The sequence below is a fragment of the Leptonotus elevatus genome, chromosome 2 (assembly GCF_054856555.1).
Source record: "Leptonotus elevatus isolate MCC_2025b chromosome 2, RoL_Lele_1.0, whole genome shotgun sequence".
NCBI classification, from domain to species: Eukaryota; Metazoa; Chordata; class Actinopteri; order Syngnathiformes; family Syngnathidae; genus Leptonotus; species Leptonotus elevatus.
The window spans coordinates 37,225,829-37,252,953 of NC_141240.1; the positions used below are offsets into that span (position 1 = coordinate 37,225,829).

The window sequence follows — 27,125 nt, forward strand, 5'->3', positions numbered from 1 at the left end:
ATTAACTTAATTCAAGTGAATATATTAAATTTAATGAGCTCATAATAAATCTTTTTTTTCTAAAGACATGTTCAAATTATGCCATATGGAAGCAGAGGGCACCGCTGCCTTCTGCTTCCCCGTTGCCATGGTGACTTGTCGAATCGGGGCTCCATTGATGCGGTCTTTAGTGTGGTGTGAACTCCAGGTGAAACTATACTCTGCGTTGATCAAACTAACTCAAATCAGCTGTTCTGGAACCAAAAAGGCAGAATTTCCTATCTCAGGGTAGGTCAACTCACGGTTCACGGTTTAGTCTTGGAGTTTGTTGAACCTGCTTTGTGAAATGGAGCCCTGAATCTTCTCTCTGTTGTTACTTTGTATTTTTGTATCTAAAGACTCCCGTGTTTTGTCTGCTTTTTGAAAAAAAAATTAGCACAGTAAGTTAAAAATCCAAGTGTGGAGTTGGTCATTTCTTTTTATCCATCATTCATGTAAAAACTCTGAATGTGCATATTTCAAATCGACAAAACAAACCAGGCAAGTACAGATGTGTTGAATAAATAACAATAAGAACAACAACACAACAACAATGACAACAATAAAAGCTTGAGTTCATTTTGTGTGTATACACACACAAAAACACACACATATACATATACTGTATTATTTCACTGTATAAACCATAAATATAACATGCAGTCCAGACCAGGACTTCTCGGGCTGAGGTAGGGTAAGGGGCGGGGTGCCATGGGGCTGGAACAATGAAGCCCTGTGAGTTTGTATGTGTGTGTGTGTGTGTTTGTGTGGAGGCGGGGACAAGAATTACAGTATTGGCAATAAAGCTATAGTGGTCGTCTGGGAGAAATGTGTGTGTTCGGTTCATAGCTGGTCGGGCAGGGGCCGTTCTTCCTAGTCAGTGTCCGAGTCGGCCCGCCCAAGACTTCCTACTGAGCACGCACACACATGCGGCGTTGATGCGGATGAAGCGCCAGGCTGTCCGTTCCTTGAAGATGGTGAGGGCGCTTACGAATATGTGCGTGTTGGTGCAATAGGAGTTCCAGTGGCGGCTGTCGATGCCGAGGCAGCCCGAGTTGCCCGATTTGGAGCCCTGCTTGCCTCCTCGTCCCCCCATCCTCGCTCCGGAGCCCCTGTGCGTTGGGGTTCGACAGGTGGTCTCGTAGAAGAACTGCTTCTTCACGACATTGTTGATTGTGACGTTGGGCAGCACGGTCACCTCGTTCCCAGCGATGTCCGTGGCCCGGGTCATGTTGCCCACCCAGGTGTTAATGCTGTCGCACACCGAGTACTCTCCTCTGTGCATGGTGTGCGAGCCCGCTCTGCGCCTCACCCGGAGCCCCCTCATCCCTTCAGTATCAAAACCCTCAGCCTCTAGAGCGTCATGCGAGGGCGGCACCTCACTGAAGATGACGCGCGGCGAGGAACGGTACCGCCTCTTGGAGAAGAGCTTGGCGTCCACTACCGGGATGGAGGGGTCCGGTGCGTGGGAGGCTGCCCGATGACGCTTCTTGATCCTGTGATGGCTGGTCCTGTGAAGTTCCGAGTGCTGGTCCCCCGCCGCCGCCACAGTCTGGTGCTGCTGTCTTACTTGGTGGTTGGCTGTTGTCTGCTGTCCCGCTTTGTGGTTGTCTAACCCGGAGGTGTGGGCCAGTCCACCTCCCATGTTCAGTACAGCCTGGACGCCGATCAGGAGGACCAGGACCAGTGGTGACGACCTCATGGGCACACGTCCTGAGACCAACGCACAGTTCAAATTATGTCTAAACATTCCTCATTAAATTTTTTTTTATAATCTAACACTCTTAAAAATGCTGAGTGATCAATTTTTTAAATCACAATTAATCGCATGACTTCAATAGTTAACTCGTGATTAATCGCTCATTTTATATCTGTTCTAAGTTTTCATATTCCTGTTAACATAAAAGTGAAAAAAAGTCATTGATACAGTAATTTCATGATATTTCAAAAAATTGAGTTAAAATTAAAAAGATGTACTGTACTGTAAAAAACGTGTGACAGTGATGTGTGTTTAGGTCATAATGCTGCCACTAGATGGCATAATTGCATTTGTAAGACATTGGTGACAGCTCAGTGCATTTTTCTTTTTATAGTAGTTAAAGCGGTATCTAAAAAATTATAATACAATTTGACTCCTCTCCACAAATTAATTAAAAAATAAATTAATAAATTAAAAAAAATGTTCACCTGTCTGCTGTGTTGCAACTGGAATTCCTCCAGTACAGGCTTTCCAAGTAAGGAGCAGTCATTAATCGCGCGTAAAAAAAAAAGTTAAAAAAGTGCCGTTAAAGGAACTTTAAATGAGCTCAAAATAAATGCACTATATGTGTATATATATATATATATATATTATCCATCCATCCATCCATCCATCCATTTTCTTAACCGCTTGTCCTCAAAAGGGTCGCGGGGGTCGCTGGAGCCTATCCCAGCCGGCTTCAGGCAGTAGGCGGGGTGCACCCTAAACTGGTTACCAGCCAATTGCAGGGCACACAGAGACGAACAACCATCCACAATCACACCTATGGACAATTTGAAGTGGTCAGTTAACCTGTCCTGCATGTCTTTGGAATGTGGGAGGAAACCTCACGTCCTCTGCACTGGGAGGCGAACGTGCTAACCAGTCAGCAACCGTGCCGCCCTATATATGTATATATATATATATATATATGTATATATATATATATATATATATATACACACACACACACATTAGAGATGTTTGATGCCATTTTTTTCAGACAGATACCAGTACATGTACTCAACACTTGAGTAGTCACCGATACCAAGTACCAATACTAGTAGTACTTTTGATACAATAGCTATGTATTCCAATATATAAAAAAAAATCCTTAAAATTGCATGATGTTAATGGCAATTTTCTATTCTTCAATTTCAAGTTCACAAGATGGTCACAAGAGGGAAGCCAACACTGGCATTGACTGCTGTCGCGAGTACTGATACCCTGAAATAAAGCCGGGTATTAGCCGATACCAATACCTGATATGGGTACTCGCCCATCTCTAATACAGTAGTATGTAGTGTGTTACACGATGCATACACTAAATGGATCCAAGTGCTTAATCATTTTCGTGTCAGTCCAATCTAGCAACCAACATTAGTTCCCCCCCCCAAAAGACGCACCTGTGGAATGTGTCCAGTTAAAGTGGGAGCCCTCGGTGGACTCTAGAGCCAGACTCCAGTGCAGGCCGGGCCCCTTATGCCTGCCATCTGGACCCCCTCACAACGCGCACGTATACTGCACAGAAGAAACACAGGATTCATTATTTAAATCTCCACATTCAAACACTTCCAACTGAAAAAAATGTGAACGTTTTGTGAATCTCAAAAGCAGTCCCTAATCTGGCAATATCCCTTTCTGCGTCCACACACTCACCATGTTGACTTCTCATAGTTAAGGATGCTTGACATCTTCCGGCTCTCGCCTCATTAAAAGTCACAAATGCACTCGCACTCATCACATTACATCACTTTCTAATTTTGGAATCGGAAGCAAGCGCTTTTATATTATTATTATTCCTCTCGTCTTTTTATTCTTTTAGTATTTTCTTTTTATAGTTTTAGCATGGTCTCATGTTATTAAAAAATATTATAGCCTGGTAATTAAATTTTCCCAGTGTTTCCTCAGAGGGAGCCCTCTGTGTCAGAAGCTGGGGTTGGGTCTGCAGCCGCAGCTTTTGGCCCTCTCCTGGCGCACAGCGCTCCCTCAGGTGAATTTGATTAGATTATCTGTTTTGCTTTGTTTTGAATGTTTGTTTATGCACTTTTTTTTTTTGTTCGGTATTGTGTGAGGGGTCGAAGGGCTGGGGATTTGTCTTTAAGCCATGTAAAGCACTTTGAGTTGCATTTTATTTGTATGAAAAGTTCCGTTCCGTTCCGTCTTCAATTCCGCTTATCCGGGGTCGGGTCGCGTGGGCAGCAGCTTTAGCAGGGAAGCCCAGACGTCCCTCACCCCAGCCACTTCAGCCAGCTCCTCCGACGGGATCCCAAGGCGTTCCCAAGCCAGCCGTGAGACGTAGTCTCTCCAGCGTGTCCTAGGTCGTCCCCGGGGCCTCCCGCCGGTAGGACATGCCCGGAACACCTCCCCGGGGAGGCGCCCAGGAGGCATCCGAACCAGATGCCCGAGCCACCTCAACTGGTTCCTCTCAACGTGGAGGAGTAGCGGCTCGACGCTGAGTCCCTCCCGAATGACCGAGCTTCTCACCCTATCTCTAAGGGAGAGCCCGGCTACCCTGCGGAGGAAACTCATTTTGGCCGCTTGTGTCCGGGATCTTGTTCTTTCGGTCATGACCCACAGCTCGTGACCATAGGTGAGGACAGGAACGTAGTTCGACAGGTAAATCGAGAGCTTTGCCTCTCGGCTCAGCTCCTTCTTCACCACAACGGACCGATACAGCGTCCGCATCACTGCAGACGCTGTATGAAAAGTGCTATAAAATAAAGATTGGTTGATTGATTGACTGCACCAGAAACCAACACTTAAGTTGTTACGGTACAATATCGTCACAAAAAGTCAACTGAAATAATTGTATCTCATTTTACGCACACACTCACCTGCTTGTGCGTGCATGCCCAAAGACGTAGCAGAATTATGATTTTTTTTGCTGTTTTTTTTTTTTTTTAATATAACCGAAATGGACTACAGCATTTCAATATTTGAAAGCATTAAATCATCTTATTAAGGGAGGTACTGTTAGAGGAACCACTGTTTTAGCTTCAACAAGCCTACACACATACACAAACACATACAGATGGAGCTGGTCCAAGCAGTCAGTGGGTTGATTGATCCAAGCTGACGTGTAGCTTCCTCTGTAAAAAGTCCAGGGCGAGCCAGGAGAGTCCTAATGTTACAAATATGTGGCTTGTGTTTAATGCTAATGGAGCCGGTACAAATGCTGCTGCAGGAGCACAGCGGTCAGTGCGGTTTTGAGAGCATCTCCGACTTATACAGGATTCATTTACACACTATGGACATGACCAACACGAGCTAGCAAACATCCGTGCCAACCCGGTGAGAAGCTCCTGAGGTTTTTGAATATTTCTGTAACTGGAGTTTGGATGATCTCCTGATGCCAATTGCTTGTTTTATTGTTTGCTGAAATAAAATAGTTCCACTCCAGTGATAGATTGCATCTTGCAATGTCAAAGCCAGGTAAAGTTTCAACTACAATTGAAGGCACCTGGAGCCAAAGCAAACAAACACACAAAAACACAAAAGGGTTTAGGGTGTTTTTCTTGCATTCGATATGACAATATAATCATATGGAAGTGATGAAGCTGAGTTGTGTGCGATCATTTCCCTGAGCAGCGGCCTCAAGAAAAACACAAAACATTTTGCTCTCATGTACAATTCCAATTATGACAAAGGGTCTGCAGGTTCACATGTGAAAACATCTCACAAGTGACAAGCACACGATGCTTCACATTACATTAATACAGTCCAGCATAAACAAGGCAGTTATTCAATATGGCTTTTATGAGTCATACCTTGTAAGGTCCTTAAATTGGCACCATAGGGGATGTTTATGACTTTGTGTCCTCTCTGCCTCACTGTAAATCAAGACCATTCCTTATGAGTCATGTATCACTTTCTAATTCTACAGTCAATGCACTGTTTCGTGCATCGTGGTTCGAACAAGATGAATGCAAAACGGAAGGCGCTGTACAGGGTTCCCTGGCTAGAAAAAATTCGCAATTTGGTTATTGCGGCTTCACTCTATCGCGGGTTTTCATTTGTGATCATAACTTCATCTATTGCGGGTTTTATTGCTGCTGTATTTCATTCAAAAATGGCAATCTTTTCGTGGGGAATTTTGTTTGACCAAAAAAAAGAAGAAGAAAATTAGAGCTTATCGCTCCCAAAATCCCCTTTCACCTCATTGTAGGTGTGTTCGAAAATACGCTCCAAACGTACTGCTTAAAAACAAAGAACATTGTTCAAATGTGCTGTATATACGGAGTGCCCCCAAAAAATGGAGCAGACAGTACATGGAAGGTAAACAAACAGCTGTGCAGAAGAGGAACGTCTCTGGCAGTACACAAGGACCAAGAAACGTCCTACCTATGTTATTTTTTTTCCTTTTTAGTTTTAAATGGCTTTCTTTAACCAGAATCACATGCCAAAGGTACAACCCCGGTGGATTAATGCACCTTATAAATCCTTCTTATGGAAACTGGAAGCAAGTTCCGTGACAACCGTTCTTCTACTCACATACTTCCGGTGGAAGTTGCTTCTTTTTCATATTCTTTAGAAGAAGAAGAAGAAGAAGAAGAAGAATATAGATATAGGCGAAGCATTTCAGCGCTGGATTCACTAAAACTGGATTTCAAGAATATTAAGTTTGGGACTGTAATACAAGACAGAAAAAGGGAAATGATGCTCAATGATAATAATGGCAAAACAGTTTATTCACAGATGTAGGTTTATTAAATGTCGACCTTTGTTTTTGATTTATTGCAAGGAAATTGGAGGGTTTAGAAGGACATTGAGGCGGGTTAAGACGAAGCAAGCCTTGTCGTATTGATTAACTTAAGAAATTTACTGATTAAACCTTGGCATTTTTTGTTTTTGTTTTGTATGTTTTCTTTTTTCTTGTGTCTTGTTTGACAGCACCGTTCTGGTTTGTGTGCTCAGTTTGAATTGGATGTTGGGGTTTGATTTAATAAAGAAAGCAACAACAACAAAAAAACTTGGTTTCAGTTATCACAAGGACTTACAAAGCGCATTAACCAGGATTGTACCTTTTGCTACATTGGGATTCTGGTTAAGGTAAGCCATTAAAATATAAAATAGATGATAAAATTATAAAAAAGAAAAGCTTTAACATAGTTACTAAGCCTGCTGCCTGTTTACGACTTACGAAAACGAGAGGTAGCAAATTACTTGGCCTCAAGGCAGGAGAAGTTGACACACGCTGACTAATTATCCGACAATGACACCATTTTATTTTGTGGGTTCAACACTTGTTTGATTTTTGCCCTCGCAAGTCGAGAGTAGGACGAAAGCCATTGTCTGCCTGGGCGCTGCTCGCACCCCTTTGCATGTGATGCTGCAGTCATCGTTTGTTACAAAGCCCTCGCTAAAAGAAGCGTGTCAACGGCTTCCTGCAGCAAACACACACCCCACGTCGGCGGGTGACGACAGCAGCCTCGGATAAACAGAAGGTGTGAAAGTGAGGTTGTCAGCTGTGGCGACGGCGCGAGCAAATGGAGAGGAAGCCAAACGTTTTCACTGTACGCGTCTCTCATCAAATGAGGCCAGCGCACTTCCTCCTTCTGTCCTCCACTTGAAATTAATATTGAGGATAATGACTGCGAGGTCAACACACCCGCTTTCACAAATCTGTGACAATAAACCTGCTTGTCGGTCAAGGGCATTGCAACCAGAATTTCAAAGTCAACGAGCTCATTTTAGGGCAAATGCTAATGACATACTGTGCAGAATGAATTCAGCTCATATGTGTGAACTAAACTGATGAACGGTATTATAAATCTCCCCTTAAAAGAAAACCGGCACAGTTTAGACAAGTCACCCCTTTGAAACTAATACCACATTAATACAATGGCGTCACTCTTTTTTTTCTTTTTTTTTATCACGCAAACTGATGTCATGCACCATCTGTTGTGAAAATGCAGAATTAGGCCAAATCCCCCCCCCCCCCCCCCCTCCCCCCATGTTAAGAAGCTCTCAATGGAGTTAAAAAAAAAATCTATGGAAAATCTATCTATCTATCTATCTATCTATCTATCTATCTATCTATCTATCTATCTATCTATCTATCTATCTATCTATCTATCTATCTATCTATCTATCTATCTATCCATCCATCCATCCATCCATCCATCCATCCATCCATCCATCCATCCATCCATCCATCCATCCATCCATCCATCCATCCATCCATCCATCCATCCATGTCCAGATGACGAAATATGACCTTATTGAAACACTGTTTTCATTGGTCATTCCAAATACAGTATAATGTTGAAAATATAAAATTATTATATATCATTATGGACGCAGTGCCATAATACTTGTGGTTGTAATGCCGGGCAGAAAGAAGTATGTGTTCTCCTAATACTGTTAATAATAATAATAATAATAATAAAACACACCCACCCATGGTAGGTCTGCTGCTCATAAACACACACACACACACACACACACACACACACACACACACACACACACACACACACACACACACACACACACACACACACACACACACACACACACACACACACACACACACACACACACCTTTTTTTTGTGGGTCTTTTCCTACCCGTGGAATTTTCTGACTGGAATTTTACAAAAGTAAACAAGACAAACATGTCCATGATTTTCAATAAAATGAGATTATGGTGTTAAAATGACAAACCAAAGTCCGTCAGCCTCCTGATCCAACAAAGCTGTTGATAACATTTTATTAAAATCACATAACATAGCAAACTTTTGTTTTCCTGCCAACTGGCGCCTTAATAAAAAATGAGCATAGGGATCGTTTGTGTGGATTATTATTGTGTTATGTTATTATTTTAGAATTCCACCAAATGAAATATGCCGGCGGCATGGTAAACGAGTGGCAGACTCACAGTTCTAAGACTGAGCTTTCAAATCCGGGCTTGGGCCTTTCTGAGTGCAGTTTGCATGTTTTGTGTGACTTTTCTCCAGCACTCCAGCTTCCTCTTACATTCCAAAATCAAAATTGACTAATTGAATATTCTAATTAGTTTTTGTGAGTGTGCCCTGCAATTGACTGGCAACAAAGTTCAGGGTGAACCGCACCTCTTGCTCAAAATCAGGTGGTATCGGCTCAAGCACACCACCATTCTAATGACGCTAAGTGCTATAGAGGATGGATGGACGGACGGACGTACGGACGTGACTTGAGCCCATAACAAGCTGGTATTTCTTCCAGAAAATGACCTTCTATTCAATTTTGCTGGCAGCCAAACTGACAGACATACAAGACCTAAGCAATATTCTTTCGATCAACAACAACAAAACAATATTCATTCATGTATACGCAGGGATGCCGCATATTCCTTTGCACATCTGAATTAGCTGACTCTGATGTTTAAAATCTAATAATATAATTGACTACTGCTTCAGAAGTTTTAAGTTAACAAAGTTGTGCCAAGGCATTTGCGGTCCCAGTAAATGGAATCTTTCCTGGAAGAGAAATCAGTTTAGACAGTTGGACATGTGTCTGCGTATGGCTCCACTTTTCAGGTCAAAATAATACTAGGAAAACATCAACGTGAAAATCAAACCAGTTCATGCTGTTAGCTCAATGAGACACATGACAACGAGAAGCTTTTAATCATGGGAACGTTAAGTCACTTTACTTTTGTTACTTTAACACATCATTGAATCAATAATCGCTTTTTTTTTTTTTTGAATGGCTCAGCCTTTGTTTTTGCACCTAATTTCTCAGTGATTCATCATTGGTTGCAGTGCATTTGTTCAATTGTGTTTGGTTTGAAAGATCAAAGCTGAGAAAAATCAGCAACATTAATGCAAAGTAACTGTAATCACTCGCTTCATCTGAATTTGTGTCCTACATGCCCAGAGATGGAAAGATTGACTTCAACACATAAATTTTGGAGGAAATTAATCACAATTAGCAAAAAATCATCAAAACAGAGTGCCACATTTACTGCATATTTTCAAGTTTGCTGCTAATACCAAAAGGTTTTGATGTCAAATTTGTGAAACAGTCTTAAATGGTACTTCACTCGGTTGTCGAAGTGAAGAATGCCTGCTCTTTGTGGCATGTTTCTCATGTGGGATTTGTTCTTATAGTTAACAACAGATACTACAAAAACTCAACAGCATAGTTACACACATGCTTGAGTGCCAATGTGTTGACCAAAAAGTCAGGTGTTCGGCCAGTCTTTTCATTTTGAAATCCACTCTGGCCGGCTGGCTCCAGAACTTTCCAGCAAATTCAGTGACTGCTCATTAATCTTTAAACACAATTTAAAGCTATCATCACATGTTCTACTGAAGTAGAGAGGAAACATCATGAAATACTACTTGTTATTGTAAGCCACCATAAATTAGTCAGTCAAGAGTACCCATTAAGTAGCAGCAGCAACTGAACTCAGCGAGCGGCCAGAGAACTTCTCTGCTCTTCATTTTTTTTTCTTTCTTTTAAATTGCTCTGCACACCTATCACAAAAACATGACAGCATGTTTCAGGTAAATAAAACAAAAGTCACCTTTGTCGTCCTTTGTATGGTGGGAGTGGTTATGAAATTGTAAAATTGGGATTACTGTATAACACTGCATTTACAATTTATACGTAATGCTAATAATTTAATTTAACAAGCTTTTGACTTAATTGCATAATGTGTCTTGGCATTTTAATTTTCATTTATTTTTAAGTCCAATTGGATTTCAGCTTCTCTCTGTTGCTATATAAATTAAATTTTCCCAAGTTCTGCAGAATACCCTGGCATCCACTAAACACACACACGGGATGGATTTTTTTTTTTTTTCAAGCAATACAATTTTAAACATGACCTGTTGGCTGGTCTAATGACTTCCGCACTTTTCAATCATCTGATTGGTTCAGCTATGTTTATCATTCTGATTGGCTGAGCTTAAAATGCACATCATAGATCATACTAAGGCACATCATACAAATTTATTTTCAAGGCACATTTTTCTAGAAAAACTGGACCAGATCAACCAACAATGTTGCTGGCTTTTTTGGGGGGGCTTTTTCAGAGCATTATTTATGAGCATAACAGTTAGCTTAGACAGACAGGCAGGAGCAAAGAAAGGAGGATCTGCATCAACATCTCTAGTGAGTACCATGTATTTTGTTTTTGTTGCTAAATATTGATTGTGAAGATGTTCAGCAGCTGCAATATTGGATGATAAAGGTAACTTTAACTATTTCATGCTTTCCTATTCAGTGTTTTTGTACATTTAGCAATGCAATGTTGTTATTACGAGGTGGACTAGGTCACTAAAATAACCATTGGAGGCTCAGGTTCGAAACTAACTGCCCGCCACTGATAATAGTGTCAGTGATTCCAATCATGGAGTGGCTTAGAAATAATGTAGGTATACTTTTTAGGAATAAAACTGCCACCTAGTTTATTTTTATTTTTATGATGAACACTAAGGCTTGTCTGTATTTTAATGATGGTCAATTGATGGTACTTGGAGAGATGAATATTTTCTCAGGTGGTATAAAATGTTTAAGAACCACATCTGAATATAATCTGACTATAGTGCATCGTTTAGCCATGTTTTTGTTTTTTTATTTCTAATTTTCTGTCCACAACTCAGATTTACTTCCAGCTGTTGTAACTATTTTAATTTTCTGGCCAGGTTTGTATTTCCCCAGGTGTGTCTTGGGAAGTCAAGCCTTTCAGCACTTTTTTTTTTTTAAGACCGATAAATTAATTACTGTTCCCTAATGTCGTATAAATTTTCCTCAATTTTGGCAATGATCATCTTTTGTAAACAAGTGGAATAGCAATCATTCTTACATAATAAACCACAAATGTCTCAGTTAGAATTTATCACACTCTGGGAGCAATGACACATTAATGAAAATGATCCCTGACATCTTGGCTGAGATGCTGTTACAAGCTACTCATTTTATATCCCCATAATAAACTCGACTTCTGTTTTGGAACACGTTGAGAATCCAGCCATGAGAGGTTACTCTGGCAGTGAAGCAAAACCACATTTAAAGGCTCGTGACCGTGCTAATGAGGCCTTCCATGCTCCATCTTCACTAGCTGAGCCAAGCCTATCCCCACTTCCTGATGACTCTCCCAGTACTTGACCGGCAGATGTGGGAGGCCTCGTATCTGGGATGAACACAAGGCCTTAACATGTTTTCCAGACCTGTGCTTTCTTATGACCTTGACGTTGAACAATCCGCTCAAGACAAGTGTTAAATCTTTTGGCAAGGCTCTACTTAAGACTCCCCTTTGTTGGTGAGAATCCAAGATCGCTGAGCAAAGGCCAGCATCTTTGTGTGACCCGGAGAATGATGAAGACGACGGAGGGTGGGTTGGAGAGGAAGGAGTCGGAAATATCAAGGGATGGGGAGAGGCTACAAGCAATAGAGCGTGGGCAATAAACAAATATAAGGAATATTTGAGAACAAAGACAGAGGGAGGAGTTATAACACTAAAAGGGACACATGGAGTTTCATCAAGTTTAACAAGAAAATCTTTGTTCCACCTGTCAGCCTTAAAGCCCACTCCACCAAAGCGATTGCATGCACATGTTGCATATTTACTGTAAGGAAATCCTTCAAAACAACCACTCCATTCCATATGAGCCACAAATCAATGGCGGCGCTAATCTTCCCGGGGAGGACAGCAATAGCACTTGGAATCTGATTACATAAAACAAACGCTAGATTTTAGATAAATATCACTGGCTCAAATGACTCCGCTTGTTTTTTTATCGCCATGACTTATTGCTCTCTAGTAACTCTTATTTTCACTGCTTTGAAATGGAATGTCAGAATTTGCACAGTGGGCATAGTCAATGTTTACTAGTAGGTTTCCCTGGTGCCTAGCTTGCCACGAAGCTTTTCTTTTTATATGCAGGTGTAACGTGAGGGTTCGTTGGTGGTTAATGGAACACTCCGAGAAAGCAGGATGGTGACGGATTTCTTGCGGAACAACGCTGTTTATTCGTCACACACACAGCTACAGGCAACAACACTTCCTGTCAACTTGTCAGCTGACTAGCCACTAAGCAATCAGGAGCTAGCAAACTTCAGGTAAATGCAAGTGAATGAGAACAGCAGATTCAACACGTCAATTTAGCTACTTATATATATATATATATATATATATATATATATATATATATTTAAATAAAGTAACTTAAATCATACTCATTTCTGAACCTTACACAGGCAACAAATAATAATATATTTTTTTTTGATACCAGCCATTGTTTGGCTTGTTTTTTCCCAAAAGTTTGAAATACGCACAGTAGTTTGTCCTACAGTGAACAATTTGTGAAAGAAAAAGGGGCTTCAAGAGTTTTAAAGCCAATCCCAGTTGAAGTTTACTGACAAATTACAAGTAAAACTAACTCTGCATTGCTTTGCTTCGAAGTCTACCTAGCTTAATGCAAACAACGCACAATGCCACAGATGGGCTAACAAATAGCATCGGTCTCGCAGTGTAAAAAACATTTAATCAATGGCTATTTGAATACAAACGGTACAGTCACACATGTACACATAATATAACAATATTCATAGGCATATATTATTAATCATCTCCTTGTCTGTATTATAATTACAAATTTAACTAAGCTCCAGGGAAGACTACTAATCCCAAGCCTCCTTCTTTCCACCTTTGGGCCAAATCGCACTCTTGGCAATACGTCATTTTTCCATGACGCGGTTCTGACATCTGATGCCAGGAGCATCAGAATTAGGTTTGCTATGCGTCAGACATTAGGGTATGCCTACATGGTTTTGGTTGAATATTACCTACTGCATTGAGCAGGTCAATGCACTGAGCAGTTAACATGAATTATCCCCACTGTATAGAGCCATCGGGGAGATAAAACACAATATATTTACATTTTTAAGAATTTTGTGTACACACACTTAAAAGTCTTGTACAATAACAAATCAAGTTTAGTGCTCAGCAGTGCTCCTTAAATGAAGTCAGTTTAATGCTCTATGAAACATGCAGTTGACTTATACAGTAAATTGTAAGTGTTTATATGGAGAGGAGAAAAACTCAGCAAAAGACTAAGCAAAATCTTTTGCTTTGCATGGCGAACATCAAACGGTATATATTGTTTTGTTGTTAATCACTATGTTTTTCCCTCTTCACTTGGTTCCCCAAAACAAAAGTATTGCAGTTATTAAAGTCTGTTAACATCTCCACGGATGTGAAATTCATCTCGACCCTGGCATGGACTCGGAAAAAATGGTGTCTCTGTTAATGCCATGGTGACACGTCATGTTTTGTTAGCACAGAGGTTACTGATCGGAGTTGTGTACACAAATGTTACCACTCAATAAATTCATTTGTCAATGTTTAATATTGTTTATAAATAATACAGAGGAGCTTTGTTAGTGTTAAACGCATACATTCTTTGGCTCACCTCCATTAGTTTCAATGTAGGGATACTCTGATATCGGTACCAGTGTCGGGTATCAGTCAGTACCTTAGCAATGACCCTTAAATGAAGTCAACCTTTTTTTAGTAGCCATGTCAGCCAAGTGTGCGTGTGTGGAGATACTTTGAAGACACAGATGAAAATATTTTAGAGCATTGCAAATTATGCTCGACAAATTGGAATGAACTCGCAAACTGATTACTTGAGTCACTTTTGAAATGGCGTTTTCCAGAATAACAAAATTTCTGCATTGAAGCCATTTGGAGTCGTTTGAGTGTTGTGCAGATGAAACGGTGACTCCATGCATCTCTGTGTCACTTCTGTTGTATTTTGTTTGTTTCAGTTATTTTCCCACCCGTTTGTTTTGTGTTTAATACTGTTCAGTGCAGCTGCCATTCATGTTTGCATCGTGTGAATGCTTTGAGCATTCACACAATTCATTCATTATGATTTATTTTCAATATTTCATATTTTATCGCATATTTCAATGGCAAAATGTATTCAACATGGCATTCAGCAAATTTAATGACAGCTTTCAGTATTTTACTGCATTATTAAATACAACTACATACCATGTCATGGAAGTCAACAATAGTCCATTGGTTAAAGCAATTATTGTGTGGGAAACCAAGGTTTAATATATATATATATAATTATTATTGTAATAAAGCATTCCATATGCATTCAAGTATTAGCATGCCCCTTTCAGTATTTACATGCAATTTTCGATCTGATCAAGCAATTAATAAAATAAATAATGTACATTTTCTTCAAAGTCAACCACCGCCATTTGCAGGGGATAGAGACTGGCCTGGCCCATTAATTGGGAAAACCCATGTATAATTGACGGCAATTGAAATGCATGGAGAAAATTATTGTTATTTCGCAGAGCCGATCAATGACATCATTGATTGATTGGGCAAATTAAGACATTACGACTGATCACTGATTTTGTTAAATGCCAAATCGCCGCTCAAATCAATGTAAATACTAGTGTAAATAGTGACATCCAGGGCAACTCCTCCACACAAGTAGCAACACGGTGAGCATTGCTTGTAAATAATAAGATGTCTTCTGATTTTAATGGCATGTCAATCAATGACACAACTGATTCATGTTGCTTATTTTATAGGGACATTAGTTTTAGATTTCTGTGTAATAATTAAACTAATGACTGTTTTTTGTAATTGCTGTAAATGGTTAGATTATGCAAGAGTAAGAACAGTCAGACAATAAATCAGTCGGGCCCTAGAAATTTGTACTTGCTGCGTGGTCTAGCCAGTCACCATTAATGTCACATCCTGTTTCATGTAAATTACACTTTTAATTGTAGGGGAGTCAAAACATATTGTGTATTTGTTTTGGCTTCATTGAACTGAAAATCATGTATTTCATTTATTTATTTTAACAACCACAATTATTTTATACAGAAATGTATTGCATTCACTTAAGGAAAAAAAACACTCCTGTTTTTCTGACAATTTTTTGGGGGGAGCTTTGATTTTTATTTATTTTTTCTTCTGTTTTTCAGCTTTTTTTTTTCAATTTTACTGCATATTTTTTCTGTCATAAAAAAAATATTCAGAAAAACAGGGGGAAAAACATGAGGAAAAATTACGAAGAAAAACATTGGAAAAAATATATATTAAAAAAAACATTTCAAAAACAGAGCACCAGCTTCTGTCTTTCAGAGTTTTTTTTTTTTTTTTTTGTTACCTCTGAACTCCAAGTGACTTGTTGCAAATTAACTAGCGGGCACTCTCCCGCATGCAATACACTTTCGTAGAAACTTTACAGTTCGCTTACTAAATAATTTAGTAAATAATTTGCCCCCCAACCCCCCCCCCCACCCAATTTCTCTGATTATTTTTTTCAGTTTTTTTTCAGAGTAATTTTTCCTCCTGTCTTTCCACCAATTTTTTCTTACCCCGTTTAAAAATAATAATTATGACAGAAAAACATATTCAGTAAAACAGAAAAACATATTCAGAAAAACAATAATAATGCAATACTCTTCCGTAATTTTTTATTAACAAAACACCCCCCCAAAAAGTCTGGTGTACGGCAGTAGACCACCTTACACGTGTGAGTTTTCCTCGCTCCCGCTGTTTTTTCGACTCACTCTGCCTCCTGAAGACATAAGCAGGCCATTTTCTATCCTGTGTGGTCTCCACATCGTTCTGTCATCTCTTCCCGCCTGCGTCCTCGTAATCTCCCCCACCCCCCCAACTGTCCCTCCCTGCATCTTGCTCCCCCTTCGGCTGATGCCAACCACCTGTCTGCGTGGGACCTCCCAGGCCCGCACTCCGTCTGTTAGCGGCATGCCATGTTCACCGTGTGAGCGGATCTACGGCCAAAAGACATAAAGCTCCCGGTATGACCTGCGGCTAATGCACAGATGGTTTCATATTTACTGATGCGAGTGCAGGCGTCACCTTGGATACATCCGACAACTATGGCTTCCTCAACAAAACTCATGAATCCAAGGGGAAGCATAAATCACTTCCTTCCTTCAGTAAACGACTCCTCGTTACTAATTTGCAGTTGCGTGGGAGTCCAATTATGACTCATTGTCTCACGTCGTGTGGATTCCAGATCGACATAATCCGAATAAATGCATAATAAGCGGCCTCGCATGTCGACTTGGGGCTAAGGCGTGTGCGTGTGTTTGATGCGTATCCAACACAAACATTACGTATGCTCACGTAGCCTACATGTTTGTCAGACTTGGACTAAAGTCCTTCTGAATCAGTTTTTTGCTGACAATCTGACAAATGCTACCAACAAGAAGATTTATTTTACATTAAAAAAAAAGACCTTTGATATTGTTGTTTGGTTTCAGGAGGAAATGTAACCCAAAAAATCTTGCACTCTAGCAGCAGCAAGTTTGTTTCATGTTCCAACAAGCAACAGATGATGAACGTGAGGCTATGTCAACACAACTTCTGAAAAAAAAAAACAATTGAGAGCATGCGGCACTAAACCAACACATTAAGACCACAAGGTTATTATTTGAGTTGGAACAACAGCATGCTAATTTCCACATTGACACGATACAACCATGCTGCATACATGAAGCACATGTGAACACATGGAAATACTGTACAAACATGCACAAACAGGCAAATGTATCTCTTTTGACGTAGCGCCCGTCAAAGCTGTCACTTCTGCTGAATGCAAACATTCACTGATATTACCGGTTTCCTACAAACACACAAGCTTATATTAATGCAGACTCCAAACAGTGCAGGTTGAAGAGCAGGTTTATATGGGATCATTCGGTTCTCTTTTGTGTTTCAGGTGCTCATTAAGCACTTAATATCATGGTTGCATTGGGCTTTTCTGCTTGCGGATTTAATGATTAAGTTTACAATTACAATTACAATTTGGGCTTGGAATATTTGTTTTGTCCTTGCAGCTTGTTTATAGATTTGGTCTTGCCTGTGTGTTGTTTCTTTGCTCCTCAAGTATGTTCAAACCAATCAGCTCCTTCCATCCCTTCAGGTTCCTCTCAGCTGTACCTCATGAGCCGCGTTTCCACCGCAGGACGTTCGGATATGGAGAAGGGGGGTAGGGACTTTCACAGGAACCGTTCCTCTCAGCCGGCCCGCTTGTGGTTGTGTCTCCACTGCGGAGTACGACCCATTTCGAGACGTCACGGGTTTGGATCGGCGCGTAAACGCCGTGCGACGGTTTCTCTCGTGACGTCACCCAAACACCGCGTGACGAAAATCACAACGAGGAAAAATAAAAACTTAAGATGGTTGCTGTTTTTCTCAGCTTTTTATTTTATGTACTTGGCATGGATGGATGGTTTGAGTGAGAGGAGACGACGTTTACGTTTGGATGAAGAATTTGAAGTCACGAGTTTCGATCGACACGTAATCGCCTTGTGACGGTTTCTGTGACGTCACCCAAGCAGGGCACCGCAAAAATCCGAACAACAACGAGGAAAGAGAAAAATTTGTGGCGGTTGCCGTTTTTTTCTGCTTTTTTTATTGTTCTTGGCATGGATGGATGGTTTGAGTGAGAGGAGACGGCATCTAGATGAAGAATTTAAAAAGGCTAACAGTAGAGTGGAATGAAAATAGGAAAAGGATTATTAAGAGAATTGTTTTGGTGGAAGAGACTTAAGCCGAGAATGCATCATCGTCGTGCATGAAAGTAAAATCATTTTTTATACTAAATCATTTTTAGCCAATCAGCACAAAAGCCTGATCGGGAGTTTATCGGGCCGGCGGAGTACCTACCCTCGAGTAGGACCTCCGCTCGTCCCCGTAAGTTGGTTGGGAAGTCTCCTGCAGCGGAGACGCGCACATACGGGGGGCTGGCCCCGTAAATTTACCCCGACGTTCCTGCGGTGGAAACGCGGCTATTGTGCCAATTAATTGGAGTGTATTTAAGCTCTCCTACTTTTGCTTTAGGCTTTATCGGTTCATTGTGTGTGTTCGTTTCGAGCCAGATGGTTTTTGTAGCTGCACTATCCCCAGCTTGTTCTGTTGTTGTTGTTTGCACGCTTTCTTGGTTCCAACACGACTTCTGCATCGCCACAGATGTGTTTGGAATCACTCGCTATCTACTCTATAGTACCATCATAACGAGTTTGCCATTTTATATTGCTGTTTGAATGTAAAGTGAGTATAAGTTATCCCCTGTATAGTGTCATCAATTAATATAATAAATGCTTTATTTATTTAGTCATTATTTACTCTGGAAGGCCCACCAGCTGTAAGCAGCAATAAGCACAAACAAGGAGGAAAGAGCGCATAAAAGACAACGTTTGGGATCATTTCACACGTAATCAAAGAAGCTAAAGTGCAACGTGTCTCTTACGAAGCATAACTGGTTTAAGCTACATAACTGCACGCCTACGGTCAAGTAAACATCGTTAGCTAATTCAATATACAGATCATAAAACCGCTAGTTAAAACAATGCTAATCCCTCCATCCGTACTCACTACCTCGCCTGCACTTTTGCTTTACTGAACAAAGGTCAAAAAAAGAAAACAAGCGACAAGTGAAAAAATGAATAAAATGAATAAAATACCTGCCCCTCACATTCATATGGTATCACTATTATGCATAACGCTTTAAAATATTGATTATTAATAATGAAATAAATATAGACTTGCTACTTTGTGGATTGTGCCTCGCCTATGCGGTCTGGAAACTAATCCCTGTGACAAATGAGAGATTACCGTAATTGATGTGTAATCCAATAGTGATTAGGAAGTAGGTAATGAGCGAATGATTTCGAACATTAACACCTATATTGCCAAGTTTGAACTATGGCCAGGGGGCATTTGCAGCCTGGCTTCCGTTTTTTAGTGGCCCACAACAAATACTCAAAATAATATTTGGCACGACCCGTATCACAAATTAATATTTGTTTTCCTTAGAAGGGGGACATAAAAAGTGGGTGATGAAAAAGGTGGAGGGTTGTTTTTCTAACAATGTGCAAAGACACACAGAAACTGACAACTAATTGACAATTATCCATCCATCCATCCATTTTCTGTACCGCTTGTCCTCACAAGGGTCGCGGGGGTTGCTGGAGCCTATCCCAGCTGGCTTCGGGCAGTAGGCGGGGTACACCCTGAACTGGTTGCCAGCCAATCGCAGGGCACACAGAGACGAACAACCATACTCACAATCACACCTATGGACAATTTGGAGTGTCCAATTCACCTGCCATGCATGTTTTTGGAATGTGGGAGGAAACCGGAGTACCCGGAGAAAACCCACGCAAGCACGGGGAGAACATGCAAACTCCACCCAGGAAGGCCAAAGCCTGGACTTGATCTCACAACCTTTGCACTGGGAGGCGGACGTGCTAACCAGTCAGCCACGTGCCGCCCTAATTGACAATTAAAATAGTATAATGGAATAAAGCTAATAAGCAAAAATTCTTACCTCCACTTTCTGCTCCTTGACAAGGTCACAATATTTTTGCTTTTCACTTCTTAGCAGGAAGCTTCTTCTTTTTTTTAATTACAATAAAAAACTTGGAAGATTGGTTTTACCATTTTTTTTAAAAATAAATTAAAAGAAAAAAATCCTAAGGGGCCCTCATATCCTTCTATGTTTCTGTACCCGGCCCTCGGAGGAAAATATTTGGACACCCCTGTCTTATATAGTGTTCTCAATGTATTACACATGCACAGAAGTTAGCAACCATTGGTCACTAGAAAAGCAATAAATTCCGTAATGCGCCAATAGAGGGGGTAAAAATTTCAGACAGATGTGCTTTGTTTTTATTTTGCAATATACACTCACTAATCCTAGAGCAATACTAAGTTATTATGTTTTAATATTTGTTCAAAATATATTTTGGAAGGGATGTTCATAAAGAAGGCAATGACTAGGACAATCGCGTACAGTAAATGTCAAATTACATCACATGCCTTTTTCTCGATCCTTTGCCACGTGCTTTACAATGCTGAGCTCCAGTGACCTCCAGATCTCAGTTTTCCTCAACCAACAGCTATGGTAACCCCGAGGTCACACTCTGACCTTTCACCTCTCTGCTGAGCCCACACCGAACACCTCAGCTGGTTCACTTTACGCCAGATGTTCTGAGCCCACTCACAGAACGGTATCGAACAAGAGACAATTACTAAACAAATAAACAAACAAAATAACAATATGAGACAATACTAAAAAAGGCAATGCCAGGCCAATGTTTTAGTGGGTACTTTTGTTTTGTCTTTCCAATCAAAAAATGTGTTAGGAATGAGTATGAACGTTTTAAGACATTTCGGGGTGATAAGGAGTCATCGTGGTAGGGGTAGGATGCTAAGTTGAAGATGTCGGATAGCTCTCCCTTGACCTCTGACTAACCCGTGCAACTGGAGGGCAGCACCAGAATACATGTGTTAGCCCACTCACATTGACATGTGCCGTTAATTATGATCTCCTTTTGCCAAACAAAAATGCGACATTTTGATTTTCTGTGTCCTTTCAATGATTTTTAAAGTGTGATACAATTATTACTGGTGGTAAAAAAAAAAAAATCACTTATTTGTTCAAATTGTTACTGTGGCTTCATTTTTGTTAATCCAGTACAGAACCTTTTACATTAGCATTTAATTTTTGTAAATGTTTTCAAATTTTTGGTTAACTTTAATGTGCAATTCACTCTGATTGAATTATTTTTCCATCCATCCATCCATCCATTTACCTGCGCTTAAGCGCAGTGTTAATGTTGAAACTGTGCATTAGCTAACAAAAGCATTGAGTACACTTTTAAGGACTGCCTCATTATTAAGGACCAGTTGGGCCTTAATAATAACTACAGGAACAGAATTAGAATCGGAATAATCTTTATTGGCCAAGCACAGTATTAAAAACACACAGGAAAAATCTGTCTCCAGCAGTTTGAGCCACTAATATTGGAGCAAACAAGCCACTATAACAAAATGAACAGTTAGGTAATTGCATACGTATGCAGAAAGTCGTTAAGCAATGTCATCCTACCATTAGTGTGGTAGGACAGAACACTGACAGCAAGAGTCGTCATTTAATTTGAAGTGACCGCAAGTGCAGGAATTATGACACGACAGCAATTGACTGTGACTTTTAAAATTGGTACCATGGTGGTATAAGGATGTATTTATTTATTGAGGTGGTAGTTTGTGTAAAAAGAACCAATGCTTTAAAAGTGTATTCTTGTGTTGTTTGTTCCATCCCCAAAATAAATTGTTTAGTAATGAATTGTTTGCAAAGGATTTAACTGTCTTATCAAAAACGCTCTTAAAAATCAGTTGGAATGCATTAACGTGCCTCAGACTGAATCGTTCCTTCAGAAAGCCTGAGGCAATTAACGCGCGAGATGTTGTTTTGGTAGCCAGCGCGGCTGTTAAGGAAACAGTGAGTCGACTTGAAAGCAACACGGTGCAAAAAATAACACAGCGGTTTAAGTTGTCAGCGCTCTTGAAAAATCACGCTGACACTTTAGCTCGCTGGAATGGTTTACTTGAACGCATCCTGAAGTTTGTCAAACTGGGTTTAACTGTAAGGGGGAATTGTTAGGATAGTTGGAACATGTGACATAAATCATTAAAGGTTCACTTCACCACACAGGCCAAATTAATCGCGAATGGTAGTTTGTTTGTTTTTCTTGTTTGAAAGCACCTGATCTTATTAGAAGACAATTAAAAAGGGAAAAGAAACCAAACAAGACTTTGTAAATTGAAATGCCGCTGCCAACTGGCACTGTCTCAGATGTCAAGGTGTCTGGTGGCGTTGTTTGATCAAAAGGCCCCGTGACAACTGTTTATGGAGGCGTTGCACAGCGGGGCACGTTTACCATTTGCTCGACTACTTCATGCATGTAAAATTTCAGCTCTAAATTGGTACAAAGTTTTGGGACTTGACTACTAGCATGGCCATAGTGTTTTAGATTCCAGACACTGTTAAAACGTAATTACTACTTTTACCAAAACACATTTTTATGAACCTGAGATTTCTTTCTTCTTTTAAGTACAGTGTTTTAACAATAAAACAACAACTTTTTTTCCATTGGAGTTGACATTACAGGGCGAATACCTTGTACCTTGTTTATTTGGTGGAATTTGAAATTGTAGCCTTCAGAGGTGGCTTAAGTTTGGCTATGGGCCTGAGGTGAAATAGCCAATAGTTAAACTCGCAGGTGTGTTATCACAGCTTGTCCCCTGCCCAGGTGTCCTGAAAACACCATTCCATCCTCATCTCTTATTTTCGCTGTGCGCAATCTGACTGAACAGGTTTGTTTGTATACATTGTGGTCATGACCTCAAATCCTAGCTGGCTTTTGGAAAACAATAACGACAGCCATCCCTTTCTATATTGCGATTCACTGTGTTGCAGTTAATTTCTTTTAACGTCTACGGCAAAGTAGACATTGTCAACTAATTTAATATAGCCGACCACCACTAGTTGCCTTCACGGGTGCTTAGGATAGAGGGAATATAGACACGGATGCTTGTGTACTTTGTCACGTTACACAACAAATGTTAACAAAATACAGTAAACACAAGCACATTCTTAGATGACCTGCTGATGACCTCAACTGATGCCATCACTAAACACTTGAGTAGCTAACGTTCAGCCTCTTACCTTTCCTGTCATTTTGACCTAAAAACGCCTAGAAAAGGTACTCAATGTAAATTTGAAGCTGTTCTTGAACCATTTTGGAGTATCAGCATAGTTTTCTTTTTAAAGATAACAGTTTGGATTTTTCTCCCCAACAGTTCGAATCTGTTTAAGTGCTACTGCCACTGAGCAATGGAACAAAACAAAAAAAAGAAAAAAAAAATACAAATTATATGTTTGTCTTTTTTTCTAAATGAATGTAGCATGGTGTGGTGAACTGGAAAACATCCAGTTCAAAATTTGACAATAATACTACAGAAAATGAGCATTTTACACAGGTTTTTCCAAAGGAAAGGTCCAGACGAAGCAGTTAACAGCCAGCCAATTAATTCTATGTTAACATTTGCTGACTTTCATACTACTTATTAGGCTACGCCTGCCTTTTTAAAACACGCACATGCCCAACGTCACTGATACGATACTATGGAACGAGAGGAGCCCTCAAAAATAACATCTGCAGTTCGTGTGATACATGTAATTAAAAAAAATACATACTTAGGCAACAGCTTTGTGGATTTCAACTGTTGTTTTCATCTATTGTGGATAAGTGCATTCACGTTTAAAGTGATCTTTTTAAAAGATAAGAAAAGTCCAACTTCCTGATTCATGGAGTGTGGCGATAGATTGTAAGATCTTGTTTTTGTCTCTATACACTATCCTTCCACTCCCTCACATGCAAGCATCAGGAAAAAACTGTAATTCAGCTTCAAAGGAAACCTGAGCTGGTCATGAATAATCATAGACATCTTTGTCTGCACTGGAAAACTGTCCATCTGCCTTCCATTCACGCACCACTTTATGTTTGTGTTTACCGCAGTTGAGGTTGGAAGAATGGACCCACAGTGATCATACGAACAGCTCAATAGACAAATATCGAGGAAAAATTAAGCTGTTCGACTTGCAATGTACAAAATAGGATTCGAGGAGCCCAAGGCATCTTGCAACATTAGTGGAATTATGCAAAATGATCACAGAGATGCCAAGCGTAATACTGACAATTTAAAAGTACGCTATTCATTTTATGTTTACATCATTATGTTTTATGTGTTATTATACATGTATCCCTCAAGGAATTCCATTCCCAGAGAGAACCAGACTGTCAGTCACTCGACGACCCACAAGTAAGCCACAGCCGCGGGGTTATTTCGAAGGGTTTGAGCTCAGGGCTTGTAGGTTCTGCCACACAAAACACATCCAACCAACTTGACCTTCCCCAAACGGCTCCCACAAAGTTGGAAGTTAAAAAAGGATCAAGTGATGCAAATTTGCTTGTGTGTGGCTCTAATGACAGTCAATGATCTGTGTTTGTGTGAAAACAACAAAATCTCTGGATGTGAACATCCAGTAAACTGGCTCATGGACAATGTGGGATGATGTCGTTTAGTGTGAAATCTACAACAAGACTGTGCATAGTTTTCTCTCCTGCCACATCCGCTGTCAGCTCATTAAGAAAAACACATATTTATTTTATTTTTTTTAATTTTTTTTTAAGTTCCACTGTTTCTCAAGAAACTTGGCTGACTTATGGCTGGATGTAAATTTGGGTTACGTGTTCAATATTTATATGCAATATTACCGTATTATTATTGTATTAACAATTCAGCAACCAGACAATAATAATAATAATAATAATAATAATAATAATAATAATAATAATAATAATAATAATGCATTTCCACCTTGGTGAATAATTGTTTGTGATACAAGCCATTATGAGAGTCACTTGAGATATGAATAAACTCACTTCACTATAAGCCGTTAGGTAAATAGTGAACAATTCATCAAAAAAATTAGGCTTTAGGCTTTTTAATGCCACTCCTGGTCCCAGTCTTCACCCTGGACTGGTTTTAGAACCACTTAATTCACGGATATTTCAACACAAGAGTAAGAGTTGGAGGAACACACGTACAGTGTAGACAGATAATATTACAATGCTCACAGATGTAGCCTTTATTCTGTATCATCTATGAAAAATGGTTAATATTACAACATCTTACTAAATCACAGTAGTAGTAGTAGTAGTAATAGTTGTTGTAGAAGTCCTATTCTTTTTTTGGTGACTGCCTGACTCTATTATGCTCTATACCAACAGGGTTATAATAGTTTTTTGATTTTTCACTATAGTAGATTCGTTTTTACATCCGGTTATTTATTTATTGAAATGCTTTATTTTAGTTTATTTTTCCAAGTAGTTTTAGTATTAGCTTTAGTTTTTTTTTGGCTTAATATATGACGTGCTTGTGATGTGCAAACAAAAGTAAAGAAAATTAAAGATGTCTCAATAGATATTGGATAGTAAAGTGAACTAAAATTCCCAAGCGACTGTTTGAACTTACTACTTCTGTATAGCTGTACATTAATTCTGAAATACATGTTAACAATCAAACCTGAAAGCTCCTGTATGAAATTAATTGACAAAGACACAAACAAATGGCATTGCCATCATAATTATTGTTAGCCTCATAAACGTAAAATATAGTCTCTCTCGTTTATATTTTATTATGTTTTACAAAAAGTTTTTCATTTCAATTTTAGTATGTTATTTTGCTCATTTTCACTTATTATCATAACCGGTGGCCAATGTGGGAACACCAGAAAGAGCACCACAATGAAAATAAATCATATATTCATTCTTCACATTCTATGTAAATATCTTATTTCTTTATAAGTATTGCTAAGCTGTTTTGTTGGGGGGGGGGGGGGTTAAACACAAACACAAATATTTATTTTCGGGTTACCCTGGAACAGATTAATGCCATTTCCATGAATTTCATTGGGGGAACTTGAACCTCAAGGTGCAACTGTGTATATTTAACAGGCCAAAATTGGTTGGAGGAGGCTTTTGGTTTGTGATGACTGTTGAAAGATTTATAGTAAATTTGGATCCCTGGTGACATTCCTCCCCTGTCAAAACCAAAAAGGAATTCCCTGGTAGGAGTGGCAGGCATGAGTTCTCTCCTCTCACACACACACACACACACACACACACCCCCACACACACACACACACACACAAGCTTGTATACACGCATATATGAGCACATACATCCACCATACCTGCCAAGGTATAAACAATGACTGCCAGCATAGGGTCCGCAGCTTGGCCCCACCCAGACAAGCTCATGGGGAACCTCGACAGCATATTTCAGATGAGACATTGGAGCTCATCCCAATCTACAAGCCCTTGAAGGGTTGTGTAACATGAGCAGCGAGACAGACAGACAGAGAAAGAAGGTAACCTGATGTTTCAGGGGTTTCCAGAACACCAAGCTGCTTCCAATTGAAGTTTGGAGAACCTCCTTTTCTCGCATTCCTCTCCTAACCAGTCTCTCGTTTGTCAGTTTCCACTGTTGGTGTTGTCATATTTGTCTCTATATAAATTTCCCCCCAAAAAGCTTAACTATCACCCCATCCACTTTTTTATTAGTAAGTAATTAGTGTGTTTCATGTGTTTGAGGTGAAATTGTTCTCCCATCAGCAGAAGATTCATATGCTGGCCTCAATGTCAATTCAGAGGCTCCACTTTCACTTAATAGCAGGTGTCGAAAAGTTGTAAAGCCAACATCTCTGGAAAAACGCTCCCTTGCTTTTGAAGATCCAATTTCCACACCACACATGCTTATATTTTTATGAAAAACTCACCACCCTATTAGTGATCCTTCTCCTTCTTTTCCCAGTGAGAGAAAACTTCCAGAAAAAAAGGTTATTTTATATTCCACCACACTCTCTTCCCAAAATTATCCCAAAGTCAGATCTTGCTCCTGATTTCAAAAGCTGTGCAATGCATCCAGGTCTGGGGCCATTCACTTCTGTGTGTG

The 27,125-nt window shown here is 39.9% G+C and overlaps 1 protein-coding gene across 1 annotated transcript; it reads right to left on the bottom strand.

Annotated features, from left to right (window-relative positions):
* Positions 1–512: 512 nt before the first annotated feature.
* On the bottom strand, positions 513–27,125 carry ngfa (nerve growth factor a (beta polypeptide)). Its single transcript, XM_086069236.1, has 3 exons — positions 26,950–27,125; positions 3,163–3,277; positions 513–1,731 (listed from the first exon to the last, which is right to left on the bottom strand). Exon 3 carries the CDS (start codon positions 1,718–1,720, stop codon positions 896–898), a length of 825 nt encoding a protein of 274 aa, XP_085925362.1. The 5' UTR covers positions 1,721–1,731; positions 3,163–3,277; positions 26,950–27,125; the 3' UTR covers positions 513–895.

What these genes read in the sequence shown, in the direction of transcription:
- ngfa (XM_086069236.1), bottom strand. Translation starts at nt 1,720, where the DNA reads ATGAGGTCGTCACCACTGGTCCTGGTCCTCCTGATCGGCGTCCAGGCT.